General features: G+C 37.0%; 1 protein-coding gene across 2 annotated transcripts in view; it reads right to left on the minus strand.

The window, feature by feature from the left end:
- Positions 1-3,774: 3,774 nt before the first annotated feature.
- Positions 3,775-15,785, minus strand: part of LOC134825511 (uncharacterized) — a 33,611-nt gene continuing 21,600 nt past the window's right edge. Inside the window, exons 4-8 of one of the 2 annotated variants that reach the window (XR_010161555.1) lie at positions 6,842-10,759; positions 5,593-5,709; positions 5,258-5,370; positions 4,853-4,955; positions 3,775-4,570 (exon numbers count right to left, since the gene is read on the minus strand). Coding sequence is in view for 1 of the 2 variants with exons in the window: in XM_063837736.1 (XP_063693806.1) it covers positions 7,210-10,743 (3,534 nt within the window). In the remaining variant the exon portion in view is untranslated. Of the gene's footprint in view, positions 4,571-4,852; positions 4,956-5,257; positions 5,371-5,592; positions 5,710-6,841; positions 10,760-15,785 lie in introns of those variants that run through there. The other variant, XM_063837736.1, reaches the window with a different exon arrangement.

Consider the following 15,785-nt stretch of genomic DNA (forward strand, 5'->3'; position numbering starts at 1 on the left):
CTCATCTTCATCAAAATCTAAGCTCTCCACCCAAATCAGTCATAATATGAGGGAAGAATTCGTGAATACCTGGAAATCTGCCAAGGCCTCCTCACCAAAACTAGAATTCTATAACTTAATTAAACATGATTTTGAACCAGAGGCATACCTACGAATAATCAAAGTACCTGATTTTCGAAAAAGCTTGACAAGGTTTCGTATCAGCTGCCACAACCTCTACGTTGAAAGGGGCAGATACGAAACCCCTCTTGTACCAAGAGAAGAACGTTGGTGCACTTACTGCTTTTTCAGTAAAGGGCTCAAACCTATCGAGGACGAAAGCCATGTATTAATTGACTGTTTGCTTTACTCCTCAGTTAGGGAAAAATTCAACTTTTATCCCCAAAACATCACTGACCTAGCCGGTCTGCTCTCCAACAAAAATCTAGATCCTACCAAATTTACTGCCACAGCAAGAGCAATCCATTCAATTCTCTCTGTGAACGAACAATATACAGCCTATTATAAGAGCCCAGATTTCCACTCAAATACTGGCAAGTGCATAATGCTCTAGGAACTCAAAATAAACTCATGAACCATACAAATTTGATTTACTTAAAGAAAATAGCATTATATTATAACATTTCTATTTTATCCCTACACATTTGTAAATGATTAGAAGTGTGTAACTTAAATTATTTCAGAATTATAACTATTGTGAACTCAATAAAATAATTATCACTTTTGTATCCTTGTATCCTTGTATCCTTGTATCCTTGTATAACTAGTGCAAACTTTAGACCATATATCTTAGGGGACTTGGAGTAGCAAGAGAGTGACCAGAAAGTATATGTATACTTTTACCAAAAATACGTCGAAATGAATCCAGGGTGATACATGATCTGAGAGTGCAGACCATAAAGTTTACGCACCCACCCTTGCCTCCTGAATTCTTGGTTGGAAAGACAATTATGCAAAATTGGTCGTTTATACTCCAAGTCCCTTTGTTAATAGAAGTAGTATTATTTATGTCTGGAGTTAGCTTCATTCAATAATAACAATATCAATATAATCAATATTAATATCAATATCAGACTAAACTATCAAATAAATAAATTATCAAATATCAATTATTAATTCACTCTGATTAAAAAGTTATAAATTAGGATATCTAATATTTAAGAATTACAACTACAAGTTGTTAAAAACGCCCAAAATAGATCTGAGATATTTCCAGTCTGTAGTACAATAATGATAGCAATAGTTTAAATTATGTTATGTGCCGCTGCAATTAGATTAAATTACTGTAACTTAAAATTGTTTGGAGTCCAAGTCTCTTTTAAGTCAGCAGCTTGTGATTGTATTAATAGTGCAAGAATGCTAGTTTGTGCGGCGCGTCGAAGCGGCGAAGTCCCTCAAGAGCTTTACTAGCACCCGATTTACCACTTTTGGAGCACAAACTCAAACCTAATAATAATACCGGCCGAGCGCGCGGGCACAAATTAATATGTTATTACTACAATTGGGTGGATTGATTCTCAGAATATTATCAGCACGCAGCACTAATAATATAAAGTTGATTATCGAATTTTAGATGGGCCGTTGATTTGTAGCGCGATCATGCACTACTGGGCCATAATTTTGACGGATGTTACGTTGCTCTAACCAGAGCCCTCTCGCTTGCAGTAGCGCGCGTCACGCACGCGCAGTACGCGCGTCACGCAGTATATACGCGCATCACGCAGTACGCGCGTCACGCAGTACGCGTAGACACATGGCTATGTGAAGATGTTACGCTGTACGCGTCTAAATTTCTTCGAAGTGCGAAGTAGCGCCCTCCGCCGCTCTTTCTTTTCGAAATGCTGGCCCGATGGCAAGTGCTACGAAGTAGCGCGCGCCGGGCCAAACTATCACACATCAACTCAGATTTAAATTGAGAGTTGAGAAGTTTTTGATACATGTTTCGTATTCTGTATTCGGTTCTAATGACTTAATATAGTCGTTTAGATAATAAAAATATTACAAAGATACCAAGTAAACTCACAAATATTGCAACTTGGTTAAAAACAATGCATTTAACTGTTTTGGTGGCGCGCGCGCGCGCGCCATCTCAGTCAATTACTCCCATATTTGGTCAAACAGGATAATAGGGACGCAGAATATGAGTCCCTCTAAAAAGTCCGATTTCCTTCATGGTGCATGGTATGCCCCTTAACTTTTTCCACTTTCGGCGGCGTGCGCTTCGCGCGCGAAAAGTAGCATGCAACGTATGTCAAAGGAGTTTTGATCGACCAACTTGTGTTTCATGAGGTTTTCTGATAACCGATTTTACGTTTTCTGGTCCAGAAAATACTCCGTCAAATGTTTTTTTTCTATTCAGGCTTGTTGTCAATAAATTTGGTTTGTTTTGTAAAAGCAGAGTTCAGGATGGTCATCAACTTGATTTCCAACCAGATAAGAAGCGTGTTACTAATAGATTCATCATGAGCAGACATCCACAGTCCACACATGGTCAGGCCGATTACATAGCAGAGAAGTTAGAATTAACAGCAAATTAATTGGCCCCAAGGGTCAAACTCCTCTCCAAGTCCAAGCTTGAAACTTCCCTATAAAAATCAATATGTGATGATCTCAGGAGCAGCAAACAGAAAAAACCGAAATCCTCTAGTGGTGAATCTGGAATCAAAGGGTAATCTCTGCTTCTGAACCCTCGCCTAAGGAGACTCCCCCTCTCCAAAATTTAATCAAAGAAGACACTCCCTCGCAGATACACCACTTCCATTACAACACAACAATAATGATCCAAGCTTGAAAGTGAATCCAATCGAGTCTAATGAAGATCGAATAAATTTTTCTGAAAGGTCAGCTTCACCCTCAGACCCTGAAACTGGCGATTTTGACACGATTCAATTTTAGAGCTACAGATCATTCCTGATACTAATAAGTTCACTTCCTGACAGGCCAAAGAGAGAAAGAGAGAGGTCAAAGAGTTATTATCTGCCTCCTGATCGTGGGTTTGTTACAGTCAACTATTGCTTTTCGCCAGATAGACTCAATTCTGTTTGGATCGAACTCTAAAAAGATAATATAAAATCAACAAGTAATTGGTAACGTAATAGTGAATACTAATAGTAATAGTAATACTTTTATAGTTTCAAAGAGAATTTATGGAGTTAGGGGTCGTTCACACTTCACATAATACGTAATCAGCCGAGGGGGAGGGGGGGTTCCAAATGATTACGCTAGTGTAATTTTGACACAATGAATATGTTTAAAAATGATTGCGGAGGGGAGAGGGGGTTAAGAATTGGCCAAAAAGTGATTACGTAATATGTGAACGGCCCCTTAGTGTTATGGTTTCAATTGCTACACGTTGTATACCTCTCGTGCACGCGAAGCGTGCACGCCGGCCGGCCGCGCGCGATCAAAAGGGGTTGCAGCGTGTGTCAAGGTTTCAAAGAGAAACAAGACATTAGCGTTTTGGGGTTATTATTCTCTAATGGAAAAGTATTCCAAGTGGTATGTGAACGGCCCCTTAGTGTTATGGCTTCAAAGAGAAACAAGACATTAGCGTTTTGGGGTTATTATTCTCTATAATGGAAAAGTATTCCAAGTGATTTGTATTCATATTATATTTTTATTCATAATATTTGTATACCGCTTAGTCTTAAAATATTCTGATGGCTCAAAGCAATTAAAGTACATATTATTTTGAAAATTCTCGGAAAATACTTAATTTTCGTTATTATCCTCGCTCTAGTAATTTAAGTTTATATTACAAAGAAAACTATTATGTATATTAGTTCTGAAGGTTATTATACCAAGCCATAAAAACAACGTTGAAGTTGTTAAATTTATAACAACCCTGTGGACTAACCACATTATCAAAACCGCAAAATTAAAGTAGCTTTACAAATAAAATTAATAATAAACAACTGTTTAAAAATACCCTGATATAGTCTGATTATGATCGGTCAAATATAAAACAGTTTAACACTTTTACAAACATATCAGTTAGAAAATTTCTAACATAGACTAAAAGTGTTATTTTAAGGCAAAATAGTATTGGAAGAATTCAATAACACCCTATAGGATAGTTAGGCAATAATAATTTAATTAGGTAATTTGACGAAAGTTAATTGAGGTTACATAACCTAGCTGAAACAGCTGAAACCGTAGATATACGGAACAATATCATATCTGAATGATATTAATAAAAAGTTTACATTTTTACTGGACGGTGACTATTGACTATAGCAGTGCAGCTGGATTTAAAAACTTAGTAAAATTTATTAACTCACAGCTAGACTTACAATAAAAACCTATAGCTAAATGTTCATTGTTCTGACAACTCAATTCTTAGACATAAATATTGATTTACCCCACATTTTTAATATCATGTAACCAGACGGAATATATCGCACAATCAGCGAATGCAGATATATTTTACTTAAGATGATGGAACCAGGAACAACTGTCTTTTTCACAGAGGTCAATCTTCTTAGGAAGGAACGGAAGATATGATGAAGAGGAGTGGAAAGGGTGGCAGTGCATTCTTTGGAAGGATGTTAAAGTTGGCAGCGCTCATAACCTGAGGAAAATAAAGTTTAACAGGTTTTTTGTTCTAAAACTACAGAACTAATCTAGACTTTTCAGACAGAAAATTATTATTTTTCCACGATGTAAAGTTTTCACCAGAAAGGCTAAAAATGAAATTGAAAAGGATTTAACTTATAACATTCATTGATTGCATTTAATTGATTAATGATGATGATGACATTGATTACAGTTTAAATAATTAGAAAGATGATTATGTAGAATTAGTTTTTCTGTGCGGTTGTATCAAGTATAATCCGCTAAAATTGAAACTCACCTTTTGTTTAATGAGGAAGTGAAGTTAGCTCTAACACAAAAAGAAGTTCTTGACTCACAAACACTTGATGCCCATATAAGGGATATAAACACCGCTTTCTTCTCTGAAACAGTAAGGGTATAATATATTATACGGGTAAATTATCGACCATCTCCTATTACAAACACCTTAGGCTTTATCAAACATTAATTTAAAAGTGCAACATGGTAGTGGTGCTCGTATTGGAACAACAACAGTAACCTTGGTAACCATGGTTACCTATATAGAGATCTTATGGTATACTAATGGCACGTGATGCCCATACAAGGGATATATTGAATCCTGACTACCAAATTGATTTTTCACTGAATATAATATCATTGATAGCAATACGTAGATGTAATTCAACATAACCATAATTTCAACCTGCAGTATCAGTGAAGGAGTACAGGAGATAATGTGGGTGTGACTTGGAAGATAAGTGTCCTTATATGGGCATCACGTGTCTTTCAGTCGCCTTTCAGTCACATTACTATCTCCTGAGATGTAATTGAATAGAATTATATACATAATTAAGCTATATTTATGCAATAGGAAATGTCTTTATAATCATGGTAATAATAGAAATCTTTATGAAAGACATGTTTCCAATTTACAAGGGATAACAAAACGTTTCTAGATAACTTGTACTGGAAACTTATTTTAAAATTATTTAAAACAGTTCATATATACGTGATCCACCCACTTTAATCTCAATTTACCAAATTAGTGCAGGTGTCTCAACAGGATCAATTAAACGTGAGTGTCTAGGGTTACCATAGCGACCAACTAAACCACAAGTAAACTGCTCCTGATCACTGCTTTTCACTGATCCTCGACTAGTGAGAAACAAATTAGATAAAACAAGGGTATTACCTGACTTTCTACGGGCTTGTCCCTTTTACTATTTAGTAAATACCGGAATTATAGAATACTTAAAAAACCTACATCAACATGAACTCGTATCATTTTGATGAACGACACAAAGTAAGTACCTTACGAGACATATTTATATGGTACGAAATTTGGGGATTTTTGGAAAAAATCCCCATATTTTCGTACTACCAAAATTGTGGCCGCCATTTCAAAATCCCACACATTAATTTTTATGTAATTGGCTTAAATAGGGCTAATTTGAGGTGAATTTGTCAAATAAGTTGTTTTACGTGTTTTGTAAGACAAGGATACGCATTTCTCAGGTAAATAGAAAGTTACTTAGTATAATAATTGAATAGAAAATATCTGAAAACTGAACAGAAAACTGAACAGAAAACTGAATAGAAAATACTGAGTGACGACTTGGCCGGACATCTATAACGGTGAGATGGTAACTGTAGTCCGTGAAACAGACCCAGATTCTCTCCAGCATGATAGGTATGCTTGCTTTGTAAAAAGGATAAAGGAAGGGCGTGGAGTGCTATTGGCAAGACTGATAACTGTTGGACACGTGCCATTGGAAATCAGCAAGATATGTCACTATTTTATCAACCATGGTGGTGAGATATCTGGAACTGTCGAGGATTCAAAACCACGCCGATCGCTGATACCCTCTGGAGGGTTAGAAGTCAAACTTAGTCTCACATTCAAGATTAGGGAGACTTAATTGACAAGCTCAAACTCCTGTTGAGGGAGGCATACACCTGGGACTACACCGGTGAGCAGACTCAAGGTGAAAGAGACGACGATGAAGACGATTTAAACGAAGAGAATGATTTTTAATTAATTTAGTTTTTCACGATTTTTAAAAATTGATTTCTCTGAAATAATTTAGCGTGAAAATGCGACAATTTAATTTGGGGTACGAAATTTGGGGATTTCTGAAAAAAATCCCCATATTTTCGTTCCCCCATAATTCCGATCCCCAGAATTATGATCCACATAAATATGTCTTGTAAGGTAACCTAAAGTGCAATTTGTAACAAATCTTAGGATCATTAAAAGCAAGTGGTAATGAACGAAAATTAAAATTACCTGTTATTTGAGAACTCAAATGTAGCGATTCTTGAGTTGCTTGCGGAGGTTTTTGTCTTTAAAGAGTCGGGTTGGATAGTGTTAAGTTGAGAAGGATAAAGAAAGTAAAAGAGAATTAATGATAATAAGATTAAGGTTAAAGGATAAAAATATCATCATTGTATCCGTGAAAAGTATGAAATTGTTTCCTTTATAGAGAAAGCACTTCTGATTAAAGTTGTGAACACCGGTTTTCATCCTTAGATTAGATCTGTTGTGTCTTCTTCAAGGTGGGTTCTTGAAACTTTTGAATGATACGATAGGCATCATTTAATACTTACAAATAATAAATAAAACATAATAATAAAATACACAATAAAGCTTTTAAACTATACATGCGAGTCTTGGAATACCCCGTGTTCGTCTTCTGCTGGTGTAATGTCAGCTTCTACATTCTGAGCTTCAATATCACTGATTTCCTCTTCCTGTATGTTTGCTAGAAGTGTGCTACGTTCCGTTTCAGTTTCATAACGATGAGTCTGAGTTGATAGTGGCAGGGTTGACAAAGAAAGTTCATCTGAAGTAGTCTTACATCTGCAACAGATAGATTTAGAGCAAGACTTTTTGAAATAAGAGATTGGACAGCAGGCGGAAGCTTGTTCTTCATACTGCCCATTTTTCGGAAGCTTTGCTTCGCTAAACTGTCTTAACAATATAGCTGCTGCAAGAAAGATAATCATCAGGATCACTAATACGATGATCACCCATTTCGGCTCCATCAGGCTAAATCTTGTCCTGGAGATTAAAGAACCTGCCATGTACCACATTATTAACCCATATCCACAGATAAAGGCTGACTTCATTCGGAAGTTTTTAAAGTTCGTTTTATTGACCTGGAAAATATAAGAAAGCAAAGTTATGAGGGTAGTTGAAATGATAAGTAGTGTTAGGTAGAGCCATCCCTGGTATTTGAAGATATCAGTATTCCTACCGCAGGGGTAGTTATTCTCAACATAAACCGCGCCTATAACTCCCTCGACAAACATGTAGGTTGTTATGACCATCATCTCTTTCCAGGTCCTTAAAGTTGTGTAGCCTACTTCTGAGGGGGAAATAAGATATGCATTCGGTCGACGTAGCGAAATGACAATAACATCTCTAAAACTGAATAGCAGGAGAGACCACATATCACCAATACGTCGTAGTATCGTAAGTTCTTCTTCTTTATCCTTTGAAGTTGGTATTTTCTTGCTGGCTATACTTATCGTGATCTTATTAACAACAAACCAAACTAAAGTTGATAATCCAAGATATCCAGCAACATAGAAGTGATTGGGGACTGAGTGCATAACTGCTGCAATTAGGAAGAGTCTAGAAGGAATCATCAGAACATAAGCTATATACAATAGCACGAGAGCAACAGTAGACATCTTTGGTGTTGCTGGATGGAGCTTCCGAAGTATCACTTCCAAACCGATCACGCTGTTGGGAATCTTCACAAACGGCACTATCATTGAATATACTTCCACCCATGACGCGCATATCTTTAATCTCAGTAGGTTTTCGACACACTCAAAATCCCCAGAATCGTAATCGAAACTATGATAGTCCGTACATCCAGAACTTCTAAAATCCCCATCTTCCCTCAAAATGTTGAAGTAGATTTGAAAAATGTAAAACTGGATAAGGAGCTCAGGAATCTGTTCCATCATCATATAGTATTGGGCAAGAGATTTGTCTTTGGCCTGCTGTCTATAGATGACTCGTAATTTAGAAGGTGAGTGCGTGAGAAATTGCAGACGATCAACAACTGGACGGAGCCAAAATATCGAGAGTACGTTGAAAAATACGGCTCTAACAGATGTTGATATTGATGAATGTCCTTTTACTTTGAACGGCCAAAAGAATCGTCCTAGATATTTAAATGGCACCCACAATTCATGCCCATAGTTTAGTTCAGAACCTTTCCAATCTTCTGGTGTAAATGTGACTTTTCCAAGATTTGTCCGGAGTTGCTCTATTCCAGTAGCAAATGTTGAAATTGAAGAGCGGATATTCTCGTGGAACAAAGTCACAAAAACAATGACTAGCATTAGTATCCCTAATCTTGAAGAAAAACCTTTTAGCGTTTTGAAGCCTACATAAGCATCAGAAGCAATGTCGGAAATATGAATTAATATTGCAAATAAGCAAGTAAAATAGTCAAAGCTTCCCCGAACACTACACTTGTGCGAAAACCTCCTAATGCATGCAGAAAAAAGACACTTTTCAATGTCCTCTTTAACATTTTCTATGGGAGCGCAGCATCCTTGATCCTCTTTAACATTGATCGATTCTTGTTCGTTCTCCGTCAAATAGGTTTTAGCGATACTTTTTGCTACAAGTTTTGCGTCAATGTCTCCTTCATATCCTTCATCTGAAATTCTATTTATTTGGGCGGAAAATCTTTCGAAAACAGCCTCTCCCAATGTTTCTCGAAGAAACTTTTTAAAAGCGTCTTTTTCGATCGCTTCTTTAGACTTCTTTGCTTCTTTGGATTTCTTTGGACTGTCTGGAGACTTGACCTCACCACAGTCACATTTGATGTTAGCCTGCAAACTTACGTACAATACATTCAATAAACTTGATAACTGGGTGTCATGAACGTCTGGATCTACGAAGATGTCAACAAGTGTTTTGAAGACGGAACTTTTACAGAACACATATATTGCCTGGTTGTTATCCACTTGCTCCATATTGACACAGCCTAATTGGTGAAGGTATTTAACTATATAAGCATGACCTTGCTCAGCAGCAGCAAGAAAGGGGGTATAACCTAAATTATTAACGTGGTTCTTATCCACGCCATTAACTTGGCACATTTGTTCCACAATGTCCAAATAACCCATCCTAGCAGCTATCAGGAGGGGAGTGTTACCCTCCTTACCCTCCTTCTTAACATCGATATTAATGTGTGCTAGTAGCTCTTTTACAACATCTATGTTACCCTCTCTAGCTAGTGCTGCACACAGTGGTGTATCAACCTTACTCCCCTTGTTCACATCAATATCACTTTGTTTTAACAGCTCTTTTACAACGTCTGTGTGACCCTTCTCAGCTGCTACGTACAGTGGTGTACCTAACTCAACCCCCTTATTAACATCAATATCACGGTGTGTTAACAGCTCTTTTACAACCTCTATGTTACCCTGCTTAGCTGCTACGTACAGTGGTGTACTTGACTCATCCCCCTTATTAACATCAATATCAGGGTGTGTTAACAGCTCTTTTACAACCTCTGTGCGACCCTTCTCAGCTGCTCTGTACAGTGGTGTGCCTAACATACCCACCTTGTTAACAGCAATATCACGGTGTGTTAACAGCTGTTTTACAACATCTGTGTGACCCTGATAAGCTGCTACGTACAGTGGTGTACTTGACTTATCCCCCTTATTAACAGTAATATCACGGTGTGTTAACAGCTCTTTTACAACCTCTGTTTTACCATAATAAGCTGCTATGTACAGTGGTGTACCCCACTTACTCCCCTTATTAACATCAATATCACGGTGTGTTAACAGCTCTTTTACAACCTCTGTTTTACCATAATCAGCTGCTCTGTACAGTGGTGTACCTGACACACCCTCCCAGTTAACATTAATATTAATGTGTGTTAACAGCTCTTTTACAACGTCTGTGTGACCCTTTAAGGCTGCTATGTACAGTGGTGTACCTGACTCACCCTCCCTGTTAACATTAATATCACGGTGTGTTAACAGCTCTTTTACAACCTCTATGTTACCCTCCTTAGCTGCTATGTACAGTGGTGTACCTAACTCACCCTCCCTGTTAACATTAATATCACGGTGTGTTAACAGCTCTTTTACAACCTCTTTGTTACCCTGCCAAGCTGCTATGTACAGTTCAGTGCTCTGGTCAGACATCTTTACTGGTAGTTACCTAGAGAAATGTTAGTAGTCAGTAACTGTGTTGTACAGTTCAGTGTTGTGTTTTACAGTTCAGTGTTGTGATTTACAGTTCAGTGTTGTGTTTTACAGTTCAGTGTTGTGTTATACAGTTCAGTGTTGTGTTTTACAGTTCTGTGTTGTGTTTTACAGTTCAGTGTTGTGTTATACAGTTCAGTGTTGTGTTTTACAGTTCAGTGTTGTGTTTCACAGTTCAGTGTTGTGTTTTACAGTTCAGTGTTGTGTTTTACAGTTCAGTGTTGTGTTTTACAGTTCAGTGTTGTGTTTCACAGTTCAGTGTTGTGATTTACAGTTCAGTGTTGTGTTTTACAGTTCAGTGCTGTGTTTTACAGTTCAGTGTTGTGTTTTACAGTTCAGTGTTGTGTTTTACAGTTCAGTGTTGTGTTTCACAGTTCAGTGTTGTGTTATACAGTTCAGTGTTGTGTTTTACAGTTCAGTGTTGTGTTTTACAGTTCAGTGTTGTGTTTCACAGTTCAGTGTTGTGTTATACAGTTCAGTGTTGTGTTTTACAGTTCCGTGTTGTGTTTTACAGTTCAGTGTTGTGTTTTACAGTTCAGTGTTGTGTTTTACAGTTCAGTGTTGTGTTATACAGTTCAGTGTTGTGTTTTACAGTTCAGTGTTGTGTTTCACAGTTCAGTGTTGTGTTTTACAGTTCAGTGTTGTCTTTTACAGTTCAGTGTTGTGATTTACAGTTCAGTGTTGTGTTTTACAGTTCAGTGTTGTGTTTTACAGTTCAGTGTTGTGTTTTACAGTTCAGTGTTGTGTTTTACAGTTCAGTGTTGTGTTTACAGTGCAGTGTTGTCTTTTACAGTTCAGTGTTGTGATTTACAGTTCAGTGTTGTGTTTTACAGTTCAGTGTTGTGTTTTACAGTTCAGTGTTGTGTTTTACAGTTCAGTGTTGTGTTTTACAGTTCAGTGTTGTGTTTAAAGTGCAGTGTTGTGTTTTACAGTTCAGTGTTGTGTTTACAGTGCAGTGTTGTGTTTTACAGTTCAGTGTTGTGTTTTACAGTTCAGTGTTGTGATTTACAGTTAAGTGTTATGATTTACAGTTCAGTGTTATGTTTTACAGTTCAGTGTTGTGTTTTACAGTTCAGTGTTGTGTTTTACAGTTCAGTGCTGTGTTTTACTGTTCAGTGTTGTGTTTTACAGTTCAGTGCTGTGTTATACAGTTCAGTGTTGTGTTTTACAGTTCAGTGTTGTGTTTTACAGTTCAGTGCTGTGTTTTACAGTTCAGTGTTGTGTTTTACAGTTCAGTGTTGTGTTTTACAGTTCAGTGCTGTGTTTTACAGTTCAGTGTTGTGTTTTACAGTTCAGTGCTGTGTTTTACAGTTCAGTGTTATGATTTACAGTTCAGTGCTATGATTTACAGTTCAGTGCTGTGTTTTACAGTTCAGTGTTGTGTTTTACAGTTCCGTGTTGTGTTTTACAGTTCAGTGTTGTGTTTTACAGTTCAGTGTTGTGTTTCACAGTCCAGTGTTGTGTTTCACAGTTCAGTGTTGTGTTTTACAGTTCAGTGTTGTGTTATACAGTTCGCTGTTGTGTTTACAGTGCAGTGTTGTGTTAAACAGTTCAGTGTTGTGTTATACAGTTCAGTGCTATGTTTTACAGTTCAGTGTTGTGATTTACAGTTCAGTGTTGTGTTTTACAGTTCAGTGCTGTGTTTTACAGTTCAGTGTTGTGTTTTACAGTTCAGTGTTGTGTTTTACAGTTCAGTGTTGTGTTTCACAGTTCAGTGTTGTGTTATACAGTTCAGTGTTGTGTTTTACAGTTCCGTGTTGTGTTTTACAGTTCAGTGTTGTGTTTTACAGTTCAGTGTTGTGTTTTACAGTTCAGTGTTGTGTTATACAGTTTAGTGTTGTGTTTTACAGTTCAGTGTTGTGTTTCACAGTTCAGTGTTGTGTTTTACAGTTCAGTGTTGTCTTTTACAGTTCAGTGTTGTGATTTACAGTTCAGTGTTGTGTTTTACAGTTCAGTGTTGTGTTTTACAGTTCAGTGTTGTGTTTTACAGTTCAGTGTTGTGTTTTACAGCTCAGTGTTGTGTTTACAGTGCAGTGTTGTCTTTTACAGTTCAGTGTTGTGATTTACAGTTCAGTGTTGTGTTTTACAGTTCAGTGTTGTGTTTTACAGTTCAGTGTTGTGTTTTACAGTTCAGTGTTGTGTTTTACAGTTCAGTGTTGTGTTTAAAGTGCAGTGTTGTGTTTTACAGTTCAGTGTTGTGTTTACAGTGCAGTGTTGTGTTTTACAGTTCAGTGTTGTGTTTTACAGTTCAGTGCTGTGTTTTACAGTTCAGTGTTATGATTTACAGTTCAGTGCTATGATTTACAGTTCAGTGCTGTGTTTTACAGTTCAGTGTTGTGTTTTACAGTTCCGTGTTGTGTTTTACAGTTCAGTGTTGTGTTTTACAGTTCAGTGCTGTGTTTTACAGTTCAGTGTTATGATTTACAGTTCAGTGCTAGTGATTTACAGTTCAGTGCTGTGTTTTACAGTTCAGTGTTGTGTTTTACAGTTCAGTGTTGTGTTTTACAGTTCAGTGTTGTGTTTTACAGTTCAGTGTTGTGTTTCACAGTCCAGTGTTGTGTTTCACAGTTCAGTGTTGTGTTTTACAGTTCAGTGTTGTGTTATACAGTTCGCTGTTGTGTTTACAGTGCAGTGTTGTGTTAAACAGTTCAGTGTTGTGTTTCACAGTCCAGTGTTGTGTTTCACAGTTCAGTGTTGTGTTTTACAGTTCAGTGTTGTGTTATACAGTTCGCTGTTGTGTTTACAGTGCAGTGTTGTGTTAAACAGTTCAGTGTTGTGTTAAACAGTTCAGTGTTGTGTTTACAGTGCAGTGTTGTGTTAAACAGTTCAGTGTTGTGTTATACAGTTCAGTGCTATGTTTTACAGTTCAGTGTTGTGATTTACAGTTCAGTGTTGTGTTTACAGTTCAGTGTTGTGTTTTACAGTTCAGTGTTGTGTTTTACAGTGTAGTGCTATGATTTACAGTTCAGTGCTGTGTTTTACAGTTCAGTGTTGTGTTTTACAGTTCAGTGTTGTGATTTACAGTTCAGTGTTGTGTTTACAGTTCAGTGTTGTGTTTTACAGTTCAGTGTTGTGTTTTACAGTTCAGTGTTGTGATTTACAGTTCAGTGCTGTGTTTTACAGTTCAGTGTTGTGATTTACAGTTCAGTGTTGTGTTATACAGTTCAGTGTTGTGTTTTACAGTTCAGTGTTGTGATTTACAGTTCAGTGTTGTGTTTTACAGTTCAGTGTTGTGATTTACAGTTCAGTGTTGTGTTTTACAGTTCAGTGTTGTGTTTTACAGTTCAGTGTTGTGTTTTACAGTTCAGTGTTGTGTTTCACAGTTCAGTGTTGTGTTATACAGTTCAGTGTTGTGTTTTACAGTTCAGTGTTGTGTTTTACAGTTCAGTGTTGTGTTTTACAGTTCAGTGTTGTGTTTTACAGTTCAGTGTTGTGTTATACAGTTCAGTGTTGTGTTTTACAGTTCAGTGTTGTGTTTCACAGTTCAGTGTTGTGTTTTACAGTTCAGTGTTGTCTTTTACAGTTCAGTGTTGTGATTTACAGTTCAGTGTTGTGTTTTACAGTTCAGTGTTGTGTTTTACAGTTCAGTGTTGTGTTTTACAGTTCAGTGTTGTGTTTTACAGTTCAGTGTTGTGTTTACAGTGCAGTGTTGTGTTTTACAGTTCAGTGTTGTGATTTACAGTTCAGTGTTGTGTTTTACAGTTCAGTGTTGTGTTTTACAGTTCAGTGTTGTGTTTTACAGTTCAGTGTTGTGTTTTACAGTTCAGTGTTGTGTTTAAAGTGCAGTGTTGTGTTTTACAGTTCAGTGTTGTGTTTACAGTGCAGTGTTGTGTTTTACAGTTCAGTGTTGTGTTTTACAGTTCAGTGTTGTGATTTATAGTTAAGTGCTATGATTTACAGTTCAGTGTTGTGTTTACAGTTCAGTGTTGTGTTTTACAGTTCAGTGTTGTGTTTTACAGTTCAGTGCTGTGTTTTACTGTTCAGTGTTGTGTTTTACAGTTCAGTGCTGTGTTTTACAGTTCAGTGTTGTGTTATACAGTTCAGTGTTGTGTTTTACAGTTCAGTGTTGTGTTTTACAGTTCAGTGCTGTGTTTTACAGTTCAGTGTTGTGTTTTACAGTTCAGTGTTGTGTTTTACAGTTCAGTGCTGTGTTTTACAGTTCAGTGTTGTGTTTTACAGTTCAGTGCTGTGTTTTACAGTTCAGTGTTATGATTTACAGTTCAGTGCTATGATTTACAGTTCAGTGCTGTGTTTTACAGTTCAGTGTTGTGTTTTACAGTTCCGTGTTGTGTTTTACAGTTCAGTGTTGTGTTTTACAGTTCAGTGTTGTGTTTCACAGTCCAATGTTGTGTTTCACAGTTCAGTGTTGTGTTTTACAGTTCAGTGTTGTGTTATACAGTTCGCTGTTGTGTTTACAGTGCAGTGTTGTGTTAAACAGTTCAGTGTTGTGTTATACAGTTCAGTGCTATGTTTTACAGTTCAGTGTTGTGATTTACAGTTCAGTGTTGTGTTTTACAGTTCAGTGCTGTGTTTTACAGTTCAGTGTTGTGTTTTACAGTTCAGTGTTGTGTTTTACAGTTCAGTGTTGTGTTTCACAGTTCAGTGTTTTGTTATACAGTTCAGTGTTGTGTTTTACAGTTCAGTGTTGTGTTTTACAGTTCAGTGTTGTGTTTTACAGTTCAGTGTTGTGTTTTACAGTTCAGTGTTGTGTTATACAGTTTAGTGTTGTGTTTTACAGTTCAGTGTTGTGTTTCACAGTTCAGTGTTGTGTTTTACAGTTCAGTGTTGTCTTTTACAGTTCCGTGTTGTGTTTTACAGTTCAGTGTTGTGTTTTACAGTTCAGTGTTGTGTTTTACAGTTCAGTGTTGTGTTATACAGTTTAGTGTTGTGTTATACAGTTCGCTGTTGTGTTTACAGTGCAGTGTTGTGTTAAACAGTTCAGTGCTGTGTTTTACAGTTCAGTGTTGTGTTATACAGTTCAG

Source organism: Bolinopsis microptera, chromosome 13, assembly GCF_026151205.1.
Source record: "Bolinopsis microptera isolate Bmic1 chromosome 13, MBARI_Bmic_1.0, whole genome shotgun sequence".
NCBI lineage: Eukaryota > Metazoa > Ctenophora > Tentaculata > Lobata > Bolinopsidae > Bolinopsis > Bolinopsis microptera.